The 27,952-nt window shown below is 43.8% G+C and overlaps 3 protein-coding genes across 6 annotated transcripts in view; 1 reads left to right on the forward strand and 2 right to left on the reverse strand.

Moving 5' to 3' along the window:
* ZSCAN31 (zinc finger and SCAN domain containing 31) overlaps positions 1 to 27,952 on the forward strand; it is a 284,613-nt gene that overhangs the window by 36,553 nt on the left and 220,108 nt on the right. The gene's annotated exons all lie outside the window — the stretch shown is intronic.
* Positions 2,605 to 17,661, reverse strand: PGBD1 (piggyBac transposable element derived 1). 3 transcript variants are annotated; one of them, XM_028479398.2, is made up of 7 exons: positions 17,589 to 17,609; positions 15,328 to 17,044; positions 13,805 to 13,961; positions 9,917 to 10,005; positions 8,272 to 8,401; positions 7,534 to 7,630; positions 2,605 to 4,426 (listed from the first exon to the last, which is right to left on the reverse strand). In XM_028479398.2, the coding sequence occupies exons 2-7, from the start codon at positions 15,721 to 15,723 to the stop codon at positions 2,869 to 2,871; spliced, it is 2,427 nt and encodes an 808-aa protein (XP_028335199.1). In that variant the 5' UTR covers positions 15,724 to 17,044; positions 17,589 to 17,609; the 3' UTR covers positions 2,605 to 2,868. The 3 variants fall into 3 exon arrangements, with proteins under 3 accessions (XP_028335199.1, XP_028335200.1, XP_007105877.2); XM_028479399.2 differs by lacking the exon at positions 17,589 to 17,609 and having other exon boundaries at positions 15,328 to 15,737; positions 16,897 to 17,577; XM_007105815.4 differs by having other exon boundaries at positions 2,783 to 4,426; positions 15,328 to 15,737; positions 17,589 to 17,661.
* ZSCAN26 (zinc finger and SCAN domain containing 26) lies at positions 21,842 to 27,929 on the reverse strand. Of its 2 annotated transcripts, none has more exons than XM_028479414.2 (4): positions 27,793 to 27,929; positions 26,396 to 26,878; positions 25,966 to 26,071; positions 21,842 to 22,743 (listed from the first exon to the last, which is right to left on the reverse strand). In XM_028479414.2, the coding sequence occupies exons 2-4, from the start codon at positions 26,810 to 26,812 to the stop codon at positions 21,842 to 21,844; spliced, it is 1,425 nt and encodes a 474-aa protein (XP_028335215.1). In that variant the 5' UTR covers positions 26,813 to 26,878; positions 27,793 to 27,929. The 2 variants fall into 2 exon arrangements, with proteins under 2 accessions (XP_028335215.1, XP_028335213.1); XM_028479412.2 differs by having other exon boundaries at positions 25,966 to 26,083.

Below are 27,952 nucleotides of genomic sequence, written 5' to 3' on the forward strand. Positions count from 1 at the left end.
GGGAGGGGCACGGATGCGGGGCGAGCCTGCGGCGGCAGGGGCCGGCGTGACGCTGCACCGGCCCGAGGCGCGCCACGCGTTCTCCCGGGGGAGCTGTCCCTGGATCCCGGGGCCCCGGCAGTGGCGGGCTGCACGAGCTCCTGGGAGGGGCGGTGTGGAGAGTGACCTGTGCTCGCACACAGGTCTCTTGGTGGCGGCAGCAGCAACCCGAGCATCCCACACCTGTCTCTGCTGTCCGCGCCGACAGCCGCGGCTCGCGCCCGTTTCTGGAGCTCCTTTAAGCGGCGCGCTTAAACCCCTTCCTAGCGCACTAGGAAGCAAAGAGGGAAGAAAAGGTCTCTTGCCTCTTCGGCAGCTCCAGACTTCTCCTGGACTCCCTCCCGGCTAGCCGTGGCGCCCTAGCCCCTTCAGGCTGTTTTCACTCTGCCAACTCCAGACCTTTCCCTGGGATCCGACTGAAGCCCGAGGCTCAGCTCCCAGCCCCCGCCCGCCCCGGCGGGTGAGCCGACAAGCCTCTCGGGCTGGTGAGTGCTGGTCGGCACCGATCCTCTGTGCGGGAATCTCTCCGCTTTGCCCTTCGCACCCCGCTGCTGCGCTCTCCTCCGAGGCTCCGGAGCTTCCCCCTCCGCCACCCACAGTCTCCGCCCTCGTAGGGGCTTGTAGTGTGTGGGAACGTTTCCTCCTTCACTGCTCTCTCCCACTGGTGCAGGTCCCGTCCCTATTCTTTGTCTCTGTTTTTTCTTTTTTCTTTTGCCTACCCAGGTACGTGGGGGGTTTCTTGCCTTTTGTGAGGTCTGAGGTCTTCTGCCAGCGTTCGTTGGGTGTTCTATAGGAGAAGTTCCACGTGTAGCTGTATTTCTGATGTATCTGTGAGGAGGAAGGTGATCTCCGCGTCTTACTCTTCCGCCATCTTGCCTGCTCCTATTTTTAGTTTTTTAAGGAATCTCCATACTGTTCTCCACAGTGGCTGCACCAATTTACATTCCCACCAACAGTGCAGGAGGGCTCCCTTTTCCCCACATCCTCTCCAACATGTTATTTGTAGACATTTTAATGATGGCCATTCTGACTGGTGTGAGGTGATACCTCATTGTAGTTTTGATTTGCATTTCTCTAATAATTAGCAATGTTGAGCATCTTTTCATGTGCCTTTTGGCTATCTGTATGTCGTCTTTGGAGAAATGTCTATTTAGGTCTTCTCCTTTTTTGATTGGGTTTTTTGTTGTTATTGATTTGTATGAGCTGTTTGTCTATTTTGGAAATTAAGCCCTTGTCAGTTGCATCATTTGCAAATATTTTCTCCCTGTCCATAAGTTGTCTTTTCGCCTTATTGTTCCCTTTGCTGTGCAAAAGCTTGTAAGTTTGATTAGGTCCCATTTGTTTATTTTTGCTTTTATTTCTATTGCCTTGGGAAACTGACCTAAGAAAACATGGTTACGATTTATGTCAGAGAATGTTCTGCCTAGGTCCTCTTCTAAAAGTTTTATGGTGTCATGCCTTATATTTAAGTCTTTAAGCCATTTTATTTTTGTGTATGGTGTGAGGGTGTGTTCTAACTTCATTGATTTACATGCAGTTGTCCAACTTTCCCAACACCACTTGCTGGAGAGTGTCTTTTCTCCATTGTATATTCTTGCCTCCTTTGTCGAAGATTAACTGACTGTAGGTGTAGGTTTATTTCTGGGCTCTCTGTTCCTTTTCATTGATCCATGTGTCTGTTTTTGCGCCAGTACGACACTGTCTTTTTGGTGTTTTTTTTTTGCAGTACGCGGGCCTCTCACTGCTGGGGCCTCTCCCGTTGCGGAGCACAGGCTCCGGACGCGCAGGCTCAGCGGCCATGGCTCATGGGCCTAGCCGCTCCGCAGCATGTGGGATCTTCCTGGACTGGGGCACGAACCCGTGTCCCCTGAATCGGCAGGCGGACTCTCAACCTCTGCGCCACCAGGGAAGCCTTATGACACTGTTTTGATTACTGTAGCTTTGTAGTATTGTCTGAAGTCTGGAAGGGTTATGTCTCTAGCTTTGTTTTTTTTTTTCCCTCAGCATTGCTTTGGCAATTCTGGGTCTTTTATGATTCCATATAAATTTTAGGTTTATTTATTCTAGTTCTGTGAAAAATGTTAATGGTAATTTGATGGGGATTGCATTAAATTCTGCCTGCATTTTAAAATGGCATTCCCGGGGCTTCCCTGGTGGTGCAGTGGTTAAGAATCCACCTGCCAATGCAAGGGACACAGCTTCGAGCCCTGGTCTGGGAAGATCCCACATGCTGCGGAGCAACTAAGCCCATGTGCCACAACTACTGAGCCTGTGCTCTAGAGCCCACAAGCCACAACTACTGAGCCCATGTGCCACAACTACTGAAGCCCATGTGCCTAGAGCCTGTGCTCTGCAACAAGAGAAGCCACTGCAATGAGAAGCCCACGCACCATAATGAAGAGTAGCTCCCACTCACCGCAACTAGAGAAAGCCCCCATGCAGCAACGAAGACCCAATGCAGCCAAAAAAGAAAGAAAAAAATGGCATTCCCCAGAGAAAACTACCAGGAAAAAAAGAAAAGGAGGCAGGATTTCATTCTTTAAATGCACAAATTAATCAATTCAATTCAACTAATAAAGTATTTCCCACGTTTGATATCAAAATTAGACCTAGAAAAAGATACCAATAGATTTCAACATTTTTACAGATCATTTTTAACATTGTTACAAGTTTTTGAAACTCTACATAGATTTTTAAAAAGAAATATTAGTCATTTAATTAATAATTTCATTGTATACATACATCAGGTTTGCTTTGGGTACAATCTGATGTGTAGTTGTGATTTTTCTGTGTCTTACTAATGTCTGCATTGTATTTGTTTTACCTGCCTTAATCTGACATATTTGCATTATGCGCCAAGTAGAAATGGGCAACATCTCTCCGAAAATCCCCGAGTTCTAGAGAGGCACCTGGGTTACAGGCTCTGTGCAGGTGCCATGCATTGCTCATGGCTACATCAATCATGTAGCTCACCAAAACTGAGTACCATTTCTTGCCTCTTATTCTCACTCTATATTTGGAAATGATCTGTTCCATTTTAGCTACACCTTCCCTGCATTCATCATACAGTTTCACTATGGAAGGTTGACTTATCTGAGGGATCTCCTTGTCATCGGCAAAACAACATATCTCATTGACTGGCTCTATGCCAACAGCGTTGGAGCACAGACTGATAATACCATCACCATGCCAATGACACAAAATTATCTCATCATTTTCTTCTACTCGGAAATCGAAATACCCCTTCTTCATTTTTTTCATATGTTCTGCACTCATCAGGGGACATTTTTCAGTCCTGTTCTCACGAATTGTTCCTGTTGCCCTCACCCCTTTCTTCTTCAAGGCTGACATCAATTTGACACTTGTAAAGAAGCTATCAAAACACAGGTGATAGGGATATTGACCTCTCTCTAAAAGAACATCAGCAAAATTCATCACTAGATTTCCACCTAAACCAAGATCAAGATCCTTACCTGCCATCATAGTTGACTCTTCTTGATAGGGCTCAAACCAAACCAGATAACCCTGTGTGGTTGTACCACACCAGACTTTATAGCCAATTCTGATAGGTTTCCCATTCAGGAATTGGTCACTATCAAAGCACTCACACATTGTCTTATCAAAACAATAGTATTCTTCAAGGGGAGCATACAGGAGAAAATTTTTATTCATTTGCTTTATGAGAGGCCTCAATTTTGTAAACTTATCATTTTGATCTAGGTGGCTATTATCTGCAAAATGCAGGTATGAGAAAATCAATTCAAATCTGTCCCTTCTGATTGAATCTCTAACCAGGTTCTGATTGGCATCAGACATTTCCCAATACATTCCCCTTCTGGGACGCCTCACAAGGCCACTCAAAAGCAGGACACCAAGCACACACCTCATTTCCTGAACTGTGACTTCCAAGTTGACATTTTTCTGAGAAGCATAATTATTGGTTTCACTGACAATCAAGTTGAATGTTTCATCATCAAAAAATAACTCAAAGAGCTCCACTGGGTTCAACTTTTCACTCTTGAGATTCAAAAGTCCAGAATCCAGTGCTGACCAGCTTGGAAAGTTGGGTTTAATGTCTCTTTTGGTCCAGTTCTTCTCTGGGATGCTTGACACCTTTGGTCTTTTTGGAGCAGGCTGAGTCTCAGGCTCGTCATCCTCTTCCACATCTGAATCACCAGAAAACGCGAGGCCTTGGAGCAGTTCACTCACTCGAGCTTTGTCTTTTTTTCTCCCTTTGCGGGTAATGTCTCCTGCAGCATATTCCAGGGATGAGATGTGCATCCGAGCCCACAAGTCAGCAGGGTGACGGTCCTTCAGAGTGTTCAAATGTGCAACTGTCCTTTCAGCAGGAACAGGGGTACTACAAGGGGCCTGGGGTACACAATCTCTGGGAAAGAAAAAAGAACGTATGCTATAAAAATTCTCAGTCTCATTCACTGATACAGGATAAATCCACTGATGCCTAAGGATTCTTTTGTGGGGAATACTTCCTTCTCACTCCTCATGTTTCCATGGGGACGGCTTTGCCCAGACTGAACATTTCTGGCCTCTTCCCACTCACTCCTCAGGACTTAACTAATTGTTGAATCTGGGAGAAAGAACTGGGCTGTCCTCTTTAGAAGCCAGTTGCAGACATTCCTTGTTCCTTTCTCCCCCAAGATGGATCAGGAAGGCCTATGCGGGGGGAGGGTCTGCTGTCACTATGAGGCCACTTAGCTCTGCCTCTGAGTGGCTTTATCAGTCTAGCTTCATCAGTCTAGCTTCTGTCAGTCATAAAGCAGAGGTTTCCAGAATCATCTGTTTTACTCCTGTGTCTCTATCAATTGGTTCTGAATTTGGACAAGGAAATGGGTTGTTATTTACTGAGCCCCCTCACCTCTCACAGAATTTCTGAACATGGAACAATTTAGCCTCCCCTAGTTCTGCATTCATCTGGTGGACGCACTGTTTCTGGGGAGAAACAAAAGAGAAACTCAAACTTATTGCCCTTGGACTGATTTTTATGCAGTTTTCAAGGAACTAGGCTAAAGTTACTAAGATGGAAAGTATTATTTTACACAAACTTCTTTAATTCTAGAAATGTGCATTTCATTTACAAATGTCCTGTTGGTACATTAAATTAGACCAATTTAAGAAGACATAAGGGAGGAAAAAGCAGTGTATGTTGTAATATAATTTACACTATATATATTTATTTGTTTGCTTAGAGCATTTATCATCCTGGGTGTCTTTAATGTCTACATGTATGATCCATTCAGTAGATCCATCTTAGAGGTCCCTGACATCTTCAACTTCAGGGGCCCTCCTTGAATCCTGTCACTACACTGAACTTTCCACTGGTGAAAACTGAACTCTAAGAGCTCACTCTGTAGCCAATTTCTTTTCACTCTAGCCTCCTCACACTCTTGTCCCACAACACCTGTTCTTCCATCTCACTCTGACTCCTCCGTTTCCTCCTGCTTTTACCTCCCTTCCTATTCTGTCTAGACCTCGTGATCCATCATCACCTTAGTCCTTCTCTTGCCAGGATCATCAATCGCCCTGCCCCAGTGTCCTTCTGTAGTGGTGGACCAGCAAAATTCAGCACCAGATCAACCCCATCCTTAGTCTTCTCTGTTCCTCACCCAGGAGTGAGTAGTGCCAGAGAAATCAAACAACGAGGTACACTGACACTGCTAAATATGATGGTCTCCAAAACTCAGCTAGTTACTCAACACTGCCCAGAAATCCTTCTCATGTCCTCTCGTCCCTTTCTTCCCTGTTCCCCACAACAGGTGTTTCATCACTCTTCTCAAATCTACCAGTCTATCTCCAAACATGACTTCTTTTCCTACTCCAAAGAGGACCCAGAATTTTTCAAGCAGAAACTTGCTCTTTAAAATGATCCTCTGGGACATCCCTAGTGGTCCAGCGGTTAAGACTCTGCGGTCCCAATGCAGGGGACCCGGGTTCGATCCCTGGTCAGGGAACTAGATCCCGCGTGCCGAAACTAAAAGATCCTGCATGTGGCAATGAAGATCCTGCATGCCGCAGCTAAGACCCAGCACAGCTAAATAAGTAAATAAATTAATAAAATGATCTTCTGTGGCCCCTGTGACTCTTCTCCTATCCTCTCTAGGCATTTGCATTTTCTTTCTCTGCCTCTCTCTGATCCACCTCCTCGTTAGCTGGTAAATTCCTGCTTACTCATCAGGGCTTGTTTCAAATGTTACCTCTTCTGGGAGGTCTTCTCCAGTATCCAGATCTATGTTGGGTCCTCTCCTGCATGCTCTATCATAGCTACAGGGCACGTCATCATACTGCATTGTGTTCTGTGTTTTCTCATCTGCTGTACCCTCATGTGACTTATTGAAGGTAGGGTCTCTGTATTATACATGACTGAATATGAGTGATAAAATGCTTGCTGAATGAGTGGGGATGTTGCTGGGGGTGCGGGGGCGGGGTACACTCAGTCTCTGACATCATGATGGAGCACCAAACCTAGAACATCCTACTCCTTCAGACTTTTGTCACGTGAAACAGTAAGGTATCTTGATTCTCAGAGGCACTGTGAGTGATGGTTTCAGTTACCTGATGTAAATGTACCTGACAGACACAACAGCAGGTTCCTATTCTCCAGTTATAACTCTGAGCTAAGTCAGAGTGTTCTTTCTCTTACTTTAGTGCAGCTTGGCTCGGACTTCACCAGCTTTATGAAAGATCTTACATCTCTTCTTAGGCTTCAAGACATTTCTCTTTTAACTGAGATTTAGCTCTCTGTTTCCCTAAGATGAACAAATTTCAATAAGGAGAATCCTCATCCCCTGCCCTACTCTTCAGTGTAATTATTGCATGCTGTTTCCTTTTTCTTCTTTTCTCATGTCTCCAAGGAGTTAATGGCCTCCCAGAACCCAGCCTTTGCTCATGACCCGGTCCCTCTCTTTCTGGTTAGAAGCACCTATGCTAGACATTCATTCCACAACCAACACTCATTAAGCACCCACAACTATCTTTAATTTGTCCTTCGTCATCAGCTACTCTCCTTTTAATTCTTGCTCAGGATTCTCCTAATGGAGGGCGAAGATACCCTACCTGTCTTCCCTAAGTCCTCTTCCAGGTCTGATGATATTTCTTTCTTAACCATCATGGCAACAAACCTTACCTGCAGCGCTCACTCTCTTGTCTAAATCCTCTGCTTCTCTATCTTCTTCTCTTTCTGGCTTCAGTATCTGTAGCCCCACGACATAAGGGAGCTAGGGGAAGAGTGATCAGGCAAGGTAAACTGAGTCAGAGGATTCTTGGAGGCAACTATGTACCAACTGAAAGTTTTGTATAATTATGATATACTGACAGGTGACCTCCTTGGCGTGGGACCTCCTATGATCACAGAAGTGAGTGTTACTCTTTCTGTATTATTCCAGGGAAGCAGGCTTTTACCAACTGGTTTCTCCGGTTTCATTTCAATTTCTTCTTACATCTGTAGGATTTGTGCTACTTAGGACCATGGACACTCACCTGTTGGGTATTCCTGAGACCTCAGCACCTTGTTCCATTTCTTCAGAAGTTTCTTGCTTTGTGTTAAACAATCCATCTTTAGTTACAACTTCTTCAGCTAAAATAATATGTTAATAATTTAAATGTCATTTGTTGCCTGAATCTAGAAAAAACAATCTCTAGGGTAAGGAATAGGATGTTCCAAATTAAAACAAACAAAAAATCAACAGGTGTACCAGGAGTGCAGTCACAACAGTCCTAAAAATGTGGCAGAGTATGGGAAGATAATAAGAAAGGTCAATTTGCAGGGGAGAGCATCTAACAGGGCAAAGCATATTTAAAGAAAATTATACATAGACAGCAGTGTTCACAGAGAGTGAAGAGAACTTCCTCTGACGTAAAGAAGGGATCAGGCAGAGGTGTTTGTGGAACTTTCAGATATTAAGGGATGTCTGAAAATGACAAATTATATGGGACCCTTGAAAAGGGAAGAAAAAAGGGAGCAGAGGAGGAGATGTTGAGGGAATCATGATCAGAGAAGATAACAGCAAGAATCAGTAGTGATTAGCAACAGAAGAAGATAAGCGGATTGGGAGGGATTCAAAATGGCAGGGGCTGAGAGAAGTGTGGAAGCAGAGGCCAGAAGAAGGGGAAGGAAGGGTGAGGGCATGTAGGAAATGTGGGTTCACAAGGGCCGAGTCAGGGTTAATTATGGGAAAGGTGAGCACAGCTGGGGACCAGCCAGAGGCCTGTCCTTACCCATCAGACTGATGTTTGTAACCTTCTCCTGGGCCGAGTTTCCATAGAGGTTTCTCTGGGCCAGACTCAGATGTGGCCACTCCTCTGGGACAAGGGCCTGGGCTGCTGCTTCCTCACTCTCCACTGATGTCTAAAAAGGCAAAAAATGGCCTCTTAGTCTTCACTGTGGTAAGGATAGGGGGTCCAGGTGTGAAGGGTGTTGAATACCACACTGCAGACCAGTCGTACCAAGCCAACCAGCAGGGCCCTGCTCTCTCCGAAGGTCTGAGGGACGAATGTCCTGCCTCTCTCTCAGCTTCTGGGGGTTGTCTGCAGTCCTGAGTGTTCCTTGGCTGGTAGATGCATCACTCCAGTCTCTGCCTCTGCCATCACATGGCCTTCTCCCTGTGTGTCTCCCTGTCTTCACATGGGCTTCTTATAAGGACATCGACCGTTGGATGCTGGGCCCACCCTCCTCCAGTAGGACCTCATCTTAACTTGATTACATCTACAAAGAATCTATTTACAAATCAGATCACAGTCATAGGTACCTGGGGTTAGGACTTCAATATATCTTTTCGGGACACAATACAAGCCATAACTTCATCTTAGCTCTACTTCAATTAATGTTATTTTTCTCTTTCTCTGGCCAGTCTTTCATTATTCGACTCAATGTTAGTTTCATTCTACTGTCCACCCACATCTCTGCCCTTTCATTTTCCTAGCCTTTTGATCTTCTTATTCCTCCTTAATTCAAACCTAATGATTACACATCAGTGCAAACGTTTAACTACTTTGTTATTTCTTGGTGTGATCATGTCCAAACATTTGAATTTTTGAAATACTTTTTTAAAAAATAAATTGCTTTTTGTTTCTCCATTATATAGCATTTTAGATAATTATATTGATTTAAATATACATATAGGTAAGTTTTACTTGCTATACATTTCTTTTCAGGAAGGTGAAGTATTTGTTAAGAACAGGAGGCACTGGGTCTGATAGGATTAAGAATGAATTAAAAGTCACAGAGTGAGGAAAGGACTCCATGAAGACCCTGTTCTTGAGGAAACTGACTCAGCAGCAGAGGACTTAAATAGGAGACTTAAATATTTTTTAACTAAATGACTAGGAAAATGATTGGACCACTAAGAGAATAAGGGGGGAAAAAACAAGAGTCTAGTTTGTGAAGAAGATGTGAAGTTTTGCCGTGTATACACAGAATTTCCATTATCATCACCAAATATTAATTGGGTATGTGCAGAACACTGGGACTATAAAGTAACATGAGGAAGAGTACTGGTTCTCAGACTGGGGAGAGAAACCAGAGACCCCCTCAAAAGATAAAACATCAGTCACTGAGCATCAAATGAGTAGAGGCACTTTCTGAAACCAAGGGCCTAACTCTGCCCCTTATTCTCATAACTTGAGATTTGGATGTGCCTCCTACATACGGTATGGAATGAGGCCACTGCATGTAATCTATGTGAGCTCCCTGGATGAGGCATAAATGGTCTGTGATATTCTGTGACAAGGTGAAGGCAGAGGGACTGTGCCACCTGAAAGCCTCCCAGGGTGAGCAGTGTCAGCCAAGAGAAGGGCAAGGGATAGGTGGTCGAAGGAAGGAGGGCTGCTACTGAGATTCGCATAGCCCGGGCACCATGCTCACCTGGGACCTGGCTGAGTTAAAACCCGGTACTGCTGCCTGGTCTCTGGGATTCTCTTCCTGGGGAGGGACTGGTCCCTGGGGAGCAAGCCCTGTGGAAGGAGGAGACAAGAGTTCTGAATGAGACACAATGGCTTTTAGGAGAGAGCCCTTTGTGGGGGACCCAGACCCCAAATCTTATGTTTGTTAAACATCCAGGAACTAAGATACAGATCTTATGGTAGAACATCATATCTGCTTTCATTCTGTCAGAATTCTAAAATTCTAAAACTTTAGGCTCCCTACCCACAAAATAAGTGGTGTTTATGAACTCATGAGGTGCTCTGCAGTGATGCACTTTCACATTCATAGAGAAAAATTAGAAATCATTGATGAAAATAAGGAGAGGGAAGGCAGAACTTGGTGATAAAGGAAACATTAACCAGATAACAAAGAAGAAAGAAAAGAAGTGGAGAACAGAGAGAGAAGGCAAAGGGGAAACAGGAAAGCAGATAAGAGGAAGAGGAAAAGAGAAAATAAAGATACAAAAAATAGAGTTGATAATAGGGGAGGCAATGTATGGGGGGAGGCAGGGGGTAGATGAGAAATCTCTACCTTTCTTCCTATTTTGCTTAACATAAAACTGCTCTAAAAAAATTAAGTCATACATGTACACCTGAAACTAACACAACATTGTAAATCAACTGTACATCAGTAAAAAAAAAAAAAAAAGCCACACACACACAAAAATAGTCATACATACATACATAGAAGACATGCTAACCGTGAGCTAGGAGAACTTTTGAGAATCTGCCACACTGGAAACTGTAACAATAATTCAGACAGTCATAATGATTGCAAGGTGCCAGGCACTGCACTGTTACTTAAAAAGATTCTTTCCGGGCTTCCCTGGTGGCGCAGTGGTTGAGAGTCCGCCTGCCTATGCAGGGGACGCCAGTTCGTGCCCCGGTCTGGGAGGAGCCCACATGCCGCGGAGCGGCTGGGCCCGTGAGCCATGGCCGCTGAGCCTGCGCGTCCGCAGCCTGTGCTCCGCAACGGGAGAGGCCACAACAGTGAGAGGCCCGCATACAGGGGAAAAAAAAAAAAAAAAGATTCTTTCCAATTCCTTATCTGTACAATGGGGAGAACACAGTCTACTTTACAAGGTTAATGAAGATTGAGGTAACATAAAAACTCTCTGTAAAAGCCCTCTGTAAATTGTAAGACCCCCCACAAGGTAATGTATCATTATTTTTCAAGATGGCAACAATATAAGGAGCCCAAAATTACTAAATGAAGAGCACAGGGGATAATTCTAACCCAAAATATAACATAGAACATAGTACACTTTTCCTTGCTCCAGACACAGTGGATCACTGTGGAATCTTTTTGTTGCTGTTGTTTCATATCTAGAGCAAATAAGGCTTGCTAGGAAAATAAAATAGCCTTGCCCCTGATTCACTGTTACTACCTTACCCCCCCACAATGCATATATGCCAAACAACCAACAGCTTAAAAAGCACAGTGTAAAGCAGGTCTGCTGTCAGAGAAAGGGCTAAGCTGAGGAGGGGCAGGATGGCAAGAGCAAATGGAAGGGGGCAAGGGTATAATGCAGTGAGGAAAGAGATCAACAGCAATGGGAAATTTGAGAGAGCAAAGGTCAGATCAGACTCTGTTTGCCTCTTATAATCCTCCTGAGGTGGAAAAGCATTAGGGTTAAGCCTGGGAAGAAGGCGGAGGAATGTTTTCAAACATATTAAAGCTCACTACAAATACCACACTGATCTGTTGCTCTATATCTCTGCCAAAGACAGAACAAGAGAAAATGGGCTTAAGTTGCAATGAATAAAATGATCTCAAGGTCTTTTTTACTTCTCCATCAACAAACCGAAAATTTAACAATGTGTCTGACCCTAAGAATCAATCACATTTGAGCATTAAGAGACTGGCAAAAATAAAGTACTCAATAGTTTTCATTTTAAATCTAGTGTTCCATGACAGGTGAGAATGAAATACTATATACACACAAATAACAGTCACTGTAAATCATATTTTTGATTTTAAAAAAAGGCTTCAATGGCACCCAACTTTTTAATGATAAAGTCCAAACCTCCTGGTTTGAATTTAAACACCCCATAAAATGGCCCCAAATGACCTTCCCATTCCCCTCACCCACTCTTTCCCCTAAACAAACCCCACCCTCCTGTCACGCTGGTTGACTTATTACCCCATTGAAAATACTAGCAGGAGAGGAGGGAATGCAGGTAGCGTGGGAAACTGATCTTCAGTTCCTTTGGTCGCAGGTATCCTGGAGAAATGTGCTTGGGTTATGACTAGTAGGCAGGGAGGCCCTTAGCCAGAGTCTCCAGAATATTTGGAAGGGCCTAAGAGGGTATAAAAAGCCCTTGAGAATGACAGGGTGTGCTTCCTAAAGGACCACAGAGCATCCTGATTACACATGCCACAGCAGTGGCGCATCGCACGGGGACCTAGAGAACCGAAGAAGACCCCCCTCCGCCCAGTAGATGCTGCTGGAGTCCAGTTCTGTGAGCCAGCTCATGCTCACACGGAAGAATCTTATATCCTATGACTGCTGTTATCTTTCTGTCAATTACCATCACCATTCTGACAAGTACCTCCATTCTTCATCACCCCCTCCCCCTCCACAGTCAAAATGAGATGAAACTGATTTCGGCAGATGCATGTTCATCATCTCACAGGTAGATGGGAATGCTCACCCATGCCTCCTCCACTGCAAATCCTCATCTATCAAGGCTCAATGCAGGCTCATGCCTCCAGGAAAGCTTTCCCAACCCCAGGGCCATAAGGCTCCCTACCACCTCTAAACTTCTTAACGTAAAACATCTGTGCTTCATGTCATGGTGGTTTTTAATAACCAAAGAAATAAGACAGAACCATCAGTCAAGTAAGTAGGGAAATATCAAGTTCTATTTATGCTCCAATGGGTAAATATCACAAGTAATCTGAGCCTCATACATTTTCTTTTATCTCCCTTGAATGTTCTCATATCATTTATTATATGAACCATTTCTTCTGCACTTACTTAATATCAAAATATCAATATTCACAGATCACCAATGTGGTAAATCATGAAGCTGTGTGCGTCATTTTGTACGCCTTTTCTAAGGAAGAGAGTTAATCCTTTTCAATAAATTCTGGGGGAAAATGATAGCATCTCGCACCACAAAGGTTAAAAAACATTGCACTATGGAGTTCTGAGGTCTCCGTTTTGAACGATCTGTATACTTCTGTGTGTTCTCAAGCCATCTGCAACCTGGAGGCCGCAGACTTTGCCTTCTTTGCATGGCCTATCTTACTGCACACAGCTGAAATATAACCAGTAGCTGGGATGGATATGGAAAGTGAGAGAGCTGTGCACACAGGAGGGTACACTCCAAGTGCAGGAAGGAGAGAACCTGTTTAAACCTAAAGCTGTACGTAAATTACTAAAAGATTAGAGGCAGGGAGGCTACTGAAGAAAATGTTACCATGGGAAAAAGACAAATTTATGGAAAGCTACCAACTAAATATTTAAAATATTCACAAGTGTAGAATTAGAAATGTGGAATAGAGATATATAGTAAAGAGAGAATCTTGGTCAGAAGGTCACGTGACTTAACTCTGCCTCTGTTGACCCCGGTCAAGTCACTTTAACTCTGAGCTTTGGTTTTCCTAACTATTAAGGGTGTTGGATGAGAAGATCTTAGACTTCTAACATTTTACAATTCCAAATGTTTTTAAAAGTTTGCTTAGGTATAGGGCTAACAACAACAAAAAAAAACCCAAAAACAAAAAACACCCCACAGATAAACAAGCTTTTACTTAGAAGGCCATACACCTGCCAGCGGCCTGCTCCCAGTGTCCTTACTAAACTCACCCTCCGGCACTCACCACTCACTTCTTGGGCGACCTCTTGGTGGAGCTCTGGGGGTTCACACTTCAAGGTGGTTACCCCAGGCAGTAGCTGGGGCCTCTGACACTCCAAAGATGTTCCTTGATATTCTGTCACCGGTAGGTGCGTGTCCTGTCCCTGAGTGTAGACAAAAACCTGGGGACAAAAGGTTCACTTTGAAAAGGCATCCTGGGGTGGGAGGGAGACGCAAGAGGGAGGAGATATGGGGATATATGTATACATATAGCTGATTCACTTTGTTATACAGCAGCAACTAACACAACACTGAAAAGCAATTACACTCCAATAAAGATGTTAAAAAAGAAAAGAAAAGGCATCCTGGTGGGAACTGGACCGAACAGCAGTTAGGGACATCCTCAAGGGAACACCAGACAAGCCCCATTTAATCCTTAAGCAGCAGCAAGTAAGACAGAGTAGCAAGACAGAGACATTCACTGATTTGGCAAATATGGACTGAATGCCTACTAAAAGCCAGGCTCTGTTCTACGTGCTGGGGATATAGTGGCAAAGAAGAGACACAAGACAGGCAAAGATCCCTGCCTAGAAAAACAAAACAAAAACCCAGATGGATGCTTAACTAGGGGGTGGAAGTTCAATGAGAAATAGGATATGTACACTGTCTCAAAATGTCTCCTACAAATTTCTTATTAATTACAAAGGGGAAAATGGTAACTTTATAGTACAGAAATCTGACAGATACCAACTTAACCTCATCAGTAATGGGACAATCCATCACCATGTGCCTCCTGATGTGATGCACTGAGGAGAGCACAATGTCACTTCTGTGGTATTCTAGCCAAAATGCACAACCTGGGTCTTATGAGGAAATACAAGGCAAACCCAAATTGAGGGGCATTCCAAAAAATAACTGGTCTGTACTCTTCAAAAATGTCATTGTTATGACAAAGGAAGACTGAACAACCTTTCCAGATCTAAGAAGACTGAAGAGCAGGCAACTAAATGTAATGTGTGATGCTGGACTGTAACCTGGATTGGGGCAAAATTGTCATAAAGACTACTACTGGGCTATCATGGATGTATCTAAACAAGGACTACTGCTGAGGTAATAGTATCATAAAAATTTTAATTTCCCAAAACTTGATAGTATGTATTCTGGTTATACAAGAGAATATCTTTCTTCTTCAGAAATACACACCGAAGTGTTTAGAGATAAAGGGGTATGGTATCGCCAACTAACTCCAATCTCAAATGGTTCAAGAAAAAAAATGTGTGAGCCTGTGTGTGTCTGTGTGTGTATACACACATATATGTACGTATACAGAGAGTGAGAGAGGGAGTACATGCTCGCACATGAGAGGGGCACATCCTGTAAGAAATGTTAAGAACTGGTGAATCTGGGTGAAGAGTACACAGTAGTACTCTGTACTACTCTCCCAAAACTTCTATAAGTTGTAAATTACTTCAAAGTAAAAAGTTAAAACTTAACAGACAAATGTTCACCATTACTTCTCCCAGGCCACCACACACATTCTCTTCCCACCTGCTGTCCTGAGTCTCCTGTGTCTTTCTCTAGTTTCTCCAGCACTGTCACTGCATCCTCCCCACTCTCCAGAGGATACGCCTGCACCCAGGCCTGGAGCTCCTGGGGCAGGATGGTCAGGAACTGCTCCAGCACCAGCAGCTCCAGGATCTGCTCCTTGGTGTGGGTCTCCGGCCGCAGCCATTGATGGCAAAGTTCTTGGAGCTGGGCCAGAGCCTCCCGGGGCCCGGTTACCTCCTGGTAGCAGAACTGCCGGAAGCGCAGGCGGCAAAGCTCCAGAGTGTGGGAGCTGCTCTCCTGTGAGCTGCACATCTGCTCCCATGTGGGAACTTCCTCCTTCACTTTCACAAGGCTGTCTCCATTCTCAGGAGCGGGGCCTGGCAAAGCTTCATCCATGTTGACCTTAAAGGCTAGAAAAAGGTTCACTTAGTTGAGGTCTAAGCTCCAGAAATGTTTTTCCAAATGTACGTCTGAAGCATAAGAATTGATCAGTAACATAAAAATTATAAGAGCTTCAAAACTCTATGTAACATACTTATATTTTTGTCCCCACTCTAAGTGATGCTCAAAAACTGGGCCTGCTTGCCAATATTATCAGTGAAATTAATCATAAGTCTACCTTGAATCCTAAGGGAGTTGAGCCCAGAGGTGAGGGATGTAAGGTAAGGGATACCAGGGAAGAAGGGCTAACAATAAGAATGCTTGAGCAGCTTATAAGGGATAATTTGATACATGGAGGAGCCAGACGGCTGCCTTTATGGACAGATTAATATACTCTTAAAGTTCATTTGTCTCTGCATATTTCTCACAGAATACTACACCTTAAATGTAGGTGAGGTAGACTGTTTCCAAAGCTTCCATCCTCTAAAACCTGTTATGATGAGATTTTGTCACTTTTCTCATCATGAGGTGGAGTCTACTTTTCCTTCCCTTGAGTCTGTGCTGACCTGTGACTTGTTTTAACTAATAGAATATGGCAGAGATGACGATGTAAGAGGAAGTGCTCTTGTAGTGCCAGACACACAGCCATGAGACTTCCATGCTGTGAGAAAGCCCAAGCTAGCCATGCAGAGGTCACGTGGAAGAGAACCACAGAGCCCGAGCTGGAGCCCAGCTGGGCCTAGTCCCCAGCTGACTGACCAGCAGCCACATGAGTAACTCCAGTAATACTGCCCAGTCAATCCATAGAATCCTAAGAATAAGCTGAGGTTGTTTTAAGCCACTAAGTTTGGGGCTTTATTTTTTTATGTAACAATAGATAACAAACAGTGGAAATACTTCAACTTCTGTTTCTCTTCTCACCTTTTCCTTTTGTGATCTCAATTAATCAAAATTCAGTATGTCTCTATTCTAAGAACACTTAAATCTCTGTCTGGCTCTGACTTGCCTTTCACATTCCAAACTCACACCTTGGGCCTTTCCTGCACTGTAATTGCAACACATCCCAAACTGAAATCAGAGTCCCCTCAAAGCTGCACTCACTCTGTATTTTTCAGTTTCTATTGGCATCACCACTACCTTCCATGCATTCAGGCTCAAAACCAGCTTACATATATTATATATAATCACCCTAAGTCCAGTCAATTCTTCCTCCACAACACCTCTTGCAGCCGTCCTTCCTTTTTACTCCTGCTTTACGATTTACATTCACTATTACAATAATTTTCTGTGTGGTATTCCTGCCGCACCACACACTCCATCACTGGATCGATATTTCCTAAAGCACAATTTGAAACATATTCGACACACCTGTCCCACCAAAAAGCGGGTTTCAACTGCTCCTAGTTGAACGAAATTCAAACTCCCCAGGATCTGATCTTAACTGAGTTTGACTTGTGTGTTTGTCACTCGATAAACGTTTATCGAGCACGTCACTTTCCAAGCATAACGCTAACCCCATAATAAAAGACATAGACCCTACCTCCAAGAAAGCCATCGTCTTCCCAAATTCCTTGTAACACTGCCAGCTGATACTCAGATTTGTTCCACCAACCTTGTACTTTGTGGCCAAGACCAGTCTTCTAACGGTATATTCCCAAGGCCCTGTGCAAATGCCACCCCCAAACCTAATGTACAGTCTTCTGTCTTCTGAACCACTCAGGTGGAGGGTGTTCCCATGGAAAAGTGAGCCCAAACCTGCCTCATCAACCCATTTCCTTCTCCAACCCGCATTACAGATCACACCCCGCATCACCACCACCACCCCTGCCCCTTGAGGACAGGGGTTTATCTTTGCATGACCTCAGCGAGCCCGGGCTTACCTGGTATTCAGCGAATACTGGCGGACGTCTTGCCGGAGGCACGTAGATGTACTGGGATGTCGGTAGCCGGGACCTGAGACGGGCCCAGAACGCATCTCACTGCGATTGCCCCCCAGCTCCTAGCGCTTGGCATATAGCGGGCACTCGGTGAGTGTCTAATTGCTGGTTAACGGACCAAAAGTTCAAGCAACATGCACAACGAAGCCGTGGCCGACCCAGTGAATAGCCCCACCGGAGGGCGGAGGCCCGGCTCTCCACAGTCGGGAGGAGCCAGCCGCCTGTCCCCGCAGGGCCCGGGCGTGTGCCGCTTCCTGCCGTCGGGACTCGGGGGCAGATTTCCCCTCCCGCCGCGCGGGCAGCCGAACCTCAGCCCGGCCGGCTCCATGCCTCTCTAGGAATGCAGCCGCGCGTCTCACTGGTGCGCCTGGCGGACCCCCGCAGCCACCGCCCGCCCTGCAGTTGCTGAGTCCCCACCAGGCCATGGGGATGTTCCCAGCCTGCCCCTCATTTTTGCAATCATTTCACTTAAAAACCAACTAGATGATGAAGACAAAACTGAGTTTCTGTCTTTAGAGTCCTCACAGGCTGCTGGGGGAACAGATGAATAAAGATTACAATACAGCAAGCAGAACAAATTTTAAAAACTTAAATATACAGATCATATATGTACAATTAAAACACAAGGTGCATAGAAACTATAAAATGAAAAGTATCCCACTCCCCAGAGTTAACCATTGTTAATATTTTGTGTTATCTTCCCAGGACGCTAAAAGCCACATAGTAGCACTCATCAAACATCTGTTTAATAAGTATGTATTTTAAACCACCTCTGGCATCACAATATAATTTTGCACCTTATCTTTTTCAGTTAAGACAGCTTGGAGATCTTTCCATACCACTTTATCTTTTAACAGCTAATTAGTATTCCATTGTTGGGTTAATTTACTTAACTATTCCTACTATATTTTTTCTTTGTTAAGTAGAGAACACCATTGAATATCTTCACATGGTTTTATGAGTATATTTCTAGGGTAAATACTACACACTGAAATTTATTTGTCAAAGGGCATGTGCATTTGAATTTTGATATACAGCTCCCTTATTTAATTTTTAAGGGCACTGCTGTTTAAGAGTAAAAGGAGAATCTAATAGAATAATTCAGCCAAGGTGAACATGGCAGTTCAAAATCAGAATTAACATGTTACTTACCAACCAATTAACATGTGAAAAGACTTCCAATTTTGACAGTAAAACTGTTCTTTAAAATCTCTTTAAAAAGCAGACCCAGGGACTTCCCTGGTGGCGCAGTGGTTAAGAATCTGCCTGCCAATGCAGGGGACCCTGAAGATCCCACATGCCGCGGAGCAACTAAGCCAGGGCTCCACAACTGCTGAACCTGCGCTCTAGAGCCTGTGAGCCACAACTACTGAGCCCACATGCCACAACTACTGAAACCCATGTGCCTAGAGCCCGTGCTCCGCAACCAGAGAAGCCACTGCAGTGGGAAGCCCGCGCACCGCAAGGGCAATGAAGAGCAACCCCCGCTCGCCACAACTAGAGACAGCCCGCTTGCCACAACTAGAGACGGCCCGCGCGCAGCAACGAAGACCAACCAACACAGCCAAAAATTAATTAATTAATTAAAAAAAAAAAAAAAAAGTAGACCCAAACAGACATGGCTGATCAGTAGAAGATACTGCTGCAATACAGTTAGTCTTCCTGGACTTCTGCTCTCTGAAAAGATTTTTAACTGCCTTTTAGGGTGTCTAGGATGTCTTACATTGCAAGCAAAACCCCAATCAAGATCTGTTATAACATTTGCCCTTTGTTCAATGTTTCTATAATTTTCAGGAATAAATAAGGAAAACATGTTATTTAAATATATCTGTATCCAAAATTTTGCCCAGGTGGTTATGGATCTGCCCCAGGGTACAGATGAGAACACCATCTCCTTTGGAACTGTAAGGAAGAATAAGGTTAAGGTGTCAATGAACTTAGAATGCTTATAATACCTATACTATGGAATCATCATGAAAAGAGAAAGTCAAAATAAATTTTCCAGATATTTAAGGTATATATCAATTCTTCATACTTTGAATCTTTTAATTATCTTTGCTTTTTAATGAGAATAATAAAGATATTCCATATTCTTTCCTTAAACTGAACAGAATCAAATAGATTTAAACTACGACATAGAGCTAAATGTTTAGGTACTAACCTCAGCACACCCCTCAAAACTCTTGGAAAAATCCCTGTTATCAACTTAATTTTACTCATAAAGGCAGAATAAAGACACATACCTTTATGGTTTCCTAAGCAATGGAATATGACTGACTTTCCATAAAATTCTTTAATGTCTCAAAAAATTACAGCTGCTTCTCCTGCTGATTTGGTCTTCCTCCAGATAATGGTATTAACTGTTGCTCTGGTCAGCTTGCACCCACTCAGATCTGAGTGGGAAGTGGGTCAAAGACTCCTAAGTGCCAGGCACCTCCCTGGTGGCGCAGTGGTTAAGAATCTGCCTGTCAATGCAGGGGACCTGGGTTTGATCCCTGGTCCAGGAAGATCCCACATGCCGTGGAGCAACTAAGCCCACGCCTAGAGCCTGTGTTCCGCAACAAGAGAAGCCACCACAATGAGATGCCCACCACCGCAACAAAGAGTAGCCCCCTCTCCTCAACTAGAGAAAGCCTGCATGCAGCAATGGAAGACCTGACGCAGCCAAAAATAAAAATATACCTATATCTATATAAAAGGCCCCTAAGTGCCTACTTCAGCCTTCATTCTCCCCTTTACTCTTAGTGACAGAAGCCTGATTTTCAGCTGGGCATTCTGCAACCCAGAATAAGACACATTTTCCAGCTTCCCTTTTCTAAGATTTGGCCTATGATACACCTGCTGAAGTGATTTACGGGAAGGCTGCTTAAAGGGAGCTGACTGACCGGGAGGAGTCTCTTTTGTCCTTCTGCCTTTTGTCTACATTTTGCATGTGATGGCTGGAGCTTCAGCAGCCATCAAGGATCATATGATGACCTTAAGGAATAATGGCATGAAAGGCAGAGACTGGGTTCCCTAGTGATGTCATGAAACCACCTTACCAGTGCTGGACTGCTGTCTCTGGCCTTTTCTATTTAAGAGAAAAACGAACTTTTACTATATCATTCCCACTTTTTTTTTTTTAAACTATTTGCAGCTGAACAAAAACCTCAGCAAAACATGAGGGCTCACCAGTCTTTGCACTCACGTGACAGAGTGAGAAGTACCCCAAGCAGCTACCACCAATCAGCAAGTGATGTTTATCATCCTGGTGATATATTCAGAAGTGGACTTCCCTAAGCTTAATATTCTTCATCATTACCATGACATTTTGGCATTCACAACATGAAGATCATGATCTCTTCCAAGCTGATTTTCTGATTTGACTTTCAAAATTCCAGAACAAGCAGCATTTTAAAATCCTGTCCTCAGTATTAAAGGAAAAAAGTCCAATTTCTTTCCCCATTTATTGAAGTTTCTATGCAGCAGCCATTATACTGACACTGGAGTTATGAAGTAAGACAGCTGCTACTTGGATTAATTCAGCCCGGTTCATTCAAATGGCTTATGAAATCTCTTCCATAGTCTAAATAAAACCTAATCAATGAGGTATATGGCAGTGATGGGGCTGCGAAATGGTAAAATTAGATCATCTTTGCTTTCCAAAATGCTGATTGGGGGTGGGGAAGGAGGAGATAATGCTAGGGGCAGGCAGGGTAGTAAAACCAGTGGGTGAAAATGTTCACCATTAACCTGTGCTTTAAGATACCTTTGAGTGTGATATATTTCCAAACATCATTGGTTTTATTGTATAGGAGTCTGTTGCTGTAGCATATGCAAAAATATCAACCTGCTCTTGCTCTGTTTAAGCCTGTAAATCTGTGGACACTTGATTCATTGCCGACTTAAAGCCCTCACTCAATCATGAAGCTCTCTACTACTTGGAGATGCATAGCTATGCATTTAGCATGCTAAAGGCTCTGAGAAGTCCTGCAGTAAAGAATGCTATTTACCTTTGATCCCCCAGGGTCTAGGGTCAAATTACTGTGGCCCAAAGCTGACTACAAGGAAAACGAAGGAAAGAGAGAGGAGGCAGATAGCCTCCAACTTGGTCCCCAAGAGTTCTCTGCCAGAGTTGGCTAGAGTGACTTTTCCTAAAGTGCCAGCTTGCTTGTTAATGTACTGTCTCTGATGGTCCATAAGGAGAGGACACCTCATCAAGCCAGTTTGTCTTTGTGATGATATCTCTGATGTTGAAAAAGACCTGATCTCTGCCTGAAGGCTTCTCCACATTCATTACACTCATACGGTTTTTCCTCGTTGTGGATTCTCACATGTTGAGTAAGGTGTGAGTTTAGTCGGAAGGCTTTCTGGCATATAGTACACTTGAAAGGTTTTTCTCCAGTGTGAATCCTGTGGTGTCGAATAAGGTCTGAGGTCAAACTGAAGGCTTTCCCACACTCGTTACACTGATGGCTTTTGGAGTGGCTGTGGATTCTCTGATGGTGGGTGAGGAGCAGGGCCTGACTAAAGGTTTTCCCACACTCCTTGCACTCACAGGGCTCCTCCTGACTGTGAATTCTCTGGTGTCGATTAAGGTGAGAACTGCGCCGAAAGTTCTTTCCACAGTGGATACACAGGTAAGGTTTCTCTCCAGTATGGATTCTGAGATGTTCCAAAAGGCCTGCATTCTGGCTAAAGACTTTTCCACACTCCTTGCACTGATAAGGCTTCTCGCCAAGATGGATTTTCTGATGTCTGACAAGGTGTGAACTTCTCTGAAAGGCTTTCCCACACTCATGACACTGATGACCTTTCTCTCTGCAGTGGATTTTCTGATGTCCAGTAAGACTAGAACTCTGACACACTTCAGATTCACAGAGCTTTTCTCCCGTGTGTGAACCTTCATGCTTAATCAGGTCTGAGTGCTGGATGAACCCCTCCCCACATTCTGAGCATTTATAGTCAGTCTTCTCCTTGGCCTTGGCCTGCTGCCTATCCAAGTTAGAGTCCTCATAATGAGCCTCTTTGGGTTCAGATATTTTCCCAGGTAATTCCACTCCTCCACAGGAGTCTGTCTCTACAACCAGCTTCCCGTTCTCAATCCTTGTCTCCTCACCTGAAACATTAAATATATACCACCAGTTACTTGTTTTTTGGTGCTTAGGGAAAGGAATCTACAATTAGGAGGAAAAAAAATTGAATCAAGCCATGTGTGCAAAGTGGAAATGTTGTGGGTGCTGGTGTTTGCATAGAACATACATGGAATGATACATAAGAAACTCTTTAACAGTGGCTGCTTTTGGGGGATTATGGTGAGAGGCAACTTATTTTAAATGGATTGAGGTTTATCATGTGATACGCACATCTATACATACATACACATACACAGAAGTTTGCAAGCAAGCAAACTGTCATAAAGGGCATGGCTGTATGTTCTTGATAATGGCCTCATGTGGAAAATTAGAAAGCTAGGTCAACTGAGTACCCTGGGGCCAATAAGAAAGGGCTAGCACCAGAAATGAAGAAATAAACTAGAAATGAAGACATGCAGATGTGGTGCCAATTTTATCATGATTAACTGTGTAATCTTAGGTAATTCTTCTGGGCTCAGTGTCCTCACCAATAAATCAAAAACACTGGGCCACAAGGCCCTGATGGTAACATGAAGTCCACAAAAATGTCTTAGCCTTTCCTGATCTCCTTGGACAGCAGTAACTGCTTTCCTGTGTGGTTCAATGGAGCTATTATATCTCAGTGCTGTAATAATTTGCTTATATGCCTGGAACATAAGACATATAAGCAAATTATAACAATGTGTGCTGAATAAAACCTTAGCTCAGACACACAGGGAAGAGGGTGAGAAGGAACAGTAGATAGGATAAGTCTTTTAAGTCCAGGAGCCTGAAAGGGGATGCAAAGTCAGAATGAGAGAGTAAAAGGGGAGATGGATGGAGAAAATAGAAGAGGGAGCATCTAAGCAGCACTCATAACAAGCAAATGAGGGTTACCCCGTGTAAGCAAGATAAAGGCAGCAGATCATTTAAAGAGTGAGAGTAGATGAGAAAGTGAAGGATGTGGGAAGGAGACATCAGGGAAAGTAAAAGCACATGTGGGAGAGGGAAGATTAAAAACATGTACTGTGTATAAAGGCCTTTTGCAAGAGGATGAAGTAGGCTCCATGGGGGAGGGAGTGAGAGTTAAGGGATGAGAACGAGAGAGGTTCTTTTCCAGTGATTTTATAATGACATACACAACTAAAAGGGGAGGCAGGGGCCTCCAAAACTGAAAAACAACCTGAACTTGAATATAAAATAACGGGGCTTCCCTAGTGGCGCAGTGGTTAAGAATCTGCCTGCCAATGCAGGGGACACGGGTTTGAGCCCTGGTCCAGGAAGATCCCTCATGCCGCGGAGCAACTAAGCCCGTGCACCACAACTACTGAGCCTGCGCTCTAGAGCCCACGAGCCACAACTACTGAGCCTGCATGCCACAACTACCGAAGCCCGCGAACCTAGAGCCCGTGCTCCACAACAAGAGAAGCCACCGCAATGAGAAGCCCGCGCACTGGAACAAAGAGTAGCCCCTGCTCACTGCAACTAGAGAAAGCCCGCGCACAGCAACGAAGACCCAATGCAGCCAAAAGTAAATAAATAAATAAAAGAAGAACATAAAATAACATTTTCAACAGATCTAGAGGGTAAGGAACAGTTTCAAGAATCTACTATTGCTAAATCTACTTTTCATACTTAAAATAAACACCCATCACTGATTACACGGCATAAATTCATTTCTGCAAGGCTGTTTAGAAAAGGTAGGCCCCTCTCTTTCAGCGACTTTACTCAGAAAGCTTCCAGAAGAGGAAGACTTTTGAAGCAGACTCAGAAATTGAGCAGGGGGAGTAGGTAGTAGGTAAAAGAAGCCTTTAGAATTGAAATCAGCCATTCATCAAATAGACATTTACTGAAGGTCTACTCTAGTCCAGGGACAGTAGCAGACTCAGGAAACAAAACAAAGTCCCTGCCCTTTTGGTCTGGTGGGAGAAAAAGAGAAGTAAACCAGCAACTCTAATATAATACGATCAGTTCTGTGGTAGGAGAAAACTTGGAGCTCTAGCAGCAGAGGTGGGGAAACTGATCCAGACTTGGAGAAATTAGGGAAGGACAAAGAAAGTGATATCTAAGCTAGGTCCTGAAGGATGAGTAGGAATTAGCCAGGGAGAGTGAGGAAAAAGTATTCCAGACAGAAGAGGAGCATATGGGAAATGGAATGCAACTCAGCATGAGGGGAACACACAGTGTGAGCAGGTGGAACAAAGGGTGATTAACTGTCCCAATGTGTCTGGGACTGAGGGGTTTCCCAGAACACGCAACAGCTGGAGCTAAAAGTCTCAAGCAAATCAGAGCAAGCTGGTGATATTAGTGGACATGGGGCTGCAAGGTCTGCAAATGCCAGAACGTGCCGTGTGAGGCCTTTGTTAAAGGCTATTGGGAGTCACTGAAGGTGGTGGGTTGGTTTTTATTTTTTGCTTTTTATTATGGAATTTTTCAAACATCAAAAAAAAAAAGTTGAAAGAATAACATTACTTAGCTCACTGAAGGGCTTTAACGAGGAGAGCAACATTAATGAATGTGTTTAAATGACAGAGAATGAACAGGAGGTAATTTAACTTCAGTGGAAGCACTAAAATGACAGACAGTAAAAGAAAAAGAGAAGCAGGGCTTGTATCAGACTGGAAAGAGGAGAAAATGAAAGGGTTAGAAATTAGAAAGAGAAATTCAGAGTCAAAGAAAATACGGTAGAGCAAAAAAAAATAATTCAGGCAACATTTAGAAGTAAAAGACAGTAGTCGTTTACAATAATTTGAATGTGGTAAGAAAAAATGAGTAATGAATCATGTGGCTGGAATTCTTTGCCTTGGGTAAGAAACTAGCACTGCTTTTTAAATTCACCCCTACAGTAATGGGGAGAAGAGGAAGGTGAAGGTCTACACAGGAGAAGCATTCAGTTTTAACTGAACAAAAAAACCCTCCAAACTAGAAATATCCAAAAACAGAAACAAGGATTAGGGAAAAAGGAAATGTCTGGGGTGATGGAAACTTTTATATCTTGATTGTGGTGGTCATTAGACAACTACAATTATTTCATGTTTGTGAAAAGTCATTGGCCTGTACACTTACAAAGAGTGAATTTTACTGCATGTAATTTACACCTCAGTAAACCTGACTCAAAACAAGAACAAGACGCAAAATGCCAAGGGTGCTGAGCAGGGCCTCAGGTTGGGGGGGGACCACGAAGCCCACCACATCTCACATGCAGGAAGATGCAGTCTACTTCTTACCATTCTGTCTCTTGGGCTTGGGAATTTCACCCTCAGGCTGGACCTGCTGCTTCGGCACTGCTTTCAGAGGGGCCGTCTCCTCCACAAGCATTTTCTGTTTCTTTGCCTGGTTTGGGTCCTAGGGATGATTAGGTACACGTGGGTTTAGGAGGAAACTGCTGTTCAGAAAAACACTTCAAAGTTAGAAAAAAGAGCGAAGAGAAACCACAGAAGGGCAAAGAAAAGAGGCCGGAGAACCTGGAGCACATTCAGTTTCCTCCCAGCAGAGACAGGTAAGGCTGAGGTAAGACCTTCAGCAATGAACAGCCAGACTGAAAAGAAACTGAACCAAAGCTTAGCGATTCTCCCACTGGTGAGCTCATGGCCACCGCTCTGGCCAGAGGTCTCAATTCCTGCTTTCCTACAAAAGAGCACATCTGACCCTTCCCACCTGTTGTTCTGTTCCTCCCAGTTCTGGCTGCAAATCCTCCAGTACAACAACCACATCTTCCCCATTCTCTGGGTGATGCTGCCGCACCCGGTCCTGCAGCTCCTCGGGCAGGATGGTCAGGAACTGCTCCAGCACCAGCAGCTCCAGGATCTGTTCCTTGGTGTGGGTCTCGGGCTGCAGCCACTGTCGGCAAAGTTCCCGGAGCCGGCTCAGCGCTTCTCGAGGTCCTGTGGTCTCTTCATAGCGCAACTGCCTGAACTGTTTGCACAATGGCTCCTGCCCGAGGCCTGCGCCATTTCCTTGCAGCTTGACCCCCTGTTCCCGAGTAGAGTGGTGATCCTCCTTCACTAAGTGAAGTCCCTCCTTCTTCAGATTCAGAGGAGCCAGGGAAGGAGTGGTTACCAATGCTGTCGCCATCCCCAGCTTCAGACTGCTCTCTCTGTTCTGGAGAACTTTCTTTTGACTGCCTCCTCAGGGATACCCCTGAAAATGTAATAACAAGAATCACAGAAACAGTAATAGTATAGTAGTAGTAATGATAATAACAACAATAGCAATACCCCTTTGTTGGGTTTATACATTTCCAATAATTACTATCCATTTTCTTTTCTCTCTGAAACAACCATACAAAACGAGAAGACTCTGTTTTACAGAAGACTGCCAGCTAACATAGCAGGAATAACAGATTTGAAAAAAAATCACCATTTTGTAGCCCTTGAGGAAATAACTGTTTCAATCAAGGACCACAAATGGGTGAAATCATTGGGTGAACGGAGTAGGGGGAAAGGACAATCTCATAGTCTCAGAGAAACACCACACTGATTGCTTATGAATTACAAGGGGAAGAATGGAGCTATCTGGCAGTCACAAACAATCAAATGAAACCTAGTAACACCAACAGCAAGACAACTGACCTTGTGCCTTATCACTTATGTAGCATTTTTACTAAAAGTGTTTAACATGAATCTAACAATGAGGAAACTTTCAGATAAATCCAGAATGTCCAGAATGCAGCTTCTCTACAATAGGCATGTACTCTTCCAAACACTCAATTTCATGAAAATACAAAAAGGTGTGGATAAGGTATTTTTCTAGATTAAAGAGATAAAGCAAAATGCAATGTGTGAAATTTGCTCTTGAGTTAAAAAAAAAAGATACAAATATGTTTTGAAAAATTCAGAAATCTGAATATGAATAATATATATATGCAAACTATGGCCCAGCAGACCAAATAGAGCCCAAAGGCTGTTTTTGTACATAAAACTTTACTGGAATACATCCAAACCCATTTGTTTAGATAGTGTTTACAACTGCTTTCACAATACACTGGCAGGACTGAGTACTTGAACATTGGTGCACTGACCCCTGTGTAGTCAAAAATCCGTGTAACTACTTACTATTTCTGCCTCAAACACAAAGGAACTGGTAGATGACCAAGGGTAGGAAGCTGAAACAGCTTGGATAGGATCAGGATTCAAACTTTAGTTCTTTTGACTCCACATATTGTGATTTGTAATCAAACACAAACTTTTCCCCACACTTAAAGATCTGTAAAAT

Source organism: Physeter macrocephalus, chromosome 18, assembly GCF_002837175.3.
Source record: "Physeter macrocephalus isolate SW-GA chromosome 18, ASM283717v5, whole genome shotgun sequence".
NCBI classification, from domain to species: Eukaryota; Metazoa; Chordata; class Mammalia; order Artiodactyla; family Physeteridae; genus Physeter; species Physeter macrocephalus.

What these genes read in the sequence shown, in the direction of transcription:
- PGBD1 (XM_028479398.2), bottom strand. Translation starts at nt 15,723, where the DNA reads ATGGATGAAGCTTTGCCAGGCCCCGCTCCTGAGAATGGAGACAGCCTT. An exon ending in TTAACTCAGCCAGGTCCCAG is followed by an intron (nt 8,402 to 9,916) that starts GTGAGCATGGTG and finishes TTGCCTTTTTAG; the next exon opens with ACATCAGTGGAGAGTGAGGA. An exon ending in GTCTCAGGAATACCCAACAG is followed by an intron (nt 4,427 to 7,533) that starts GTGAGTGTCCAT and finishes TTTCTTTCCCAG; the next exon opens with AGATTGTGTACCCCAGGCCC.
- ZSCAN26 (XM_028479412.2), bottom strand. Translation starts at nt 26,812, where the DNA reads ATGGCGACAGCATTGGTAACCACTCCTTCCCTGGCTCCTCTGAATCTG. An exon ending in TGGGAGGAACAGAACAACAG is followed by an intron (nt 26,084 to 26,395) that starts GTGGGAAGGGTC and finishes AATCATCCCTAG; the next exon opens with GACCCAAACCAGGCAAAGAA. An exon ending in CAAGCCCAAGAGACAGAATG is followed by an intron (nt 22,744 to 25,965) that starts GTAAGAAGTAGA and finishes TTAATGTTTCAG; the next exon opens with GTGAGGAGACAAGGATTGAG.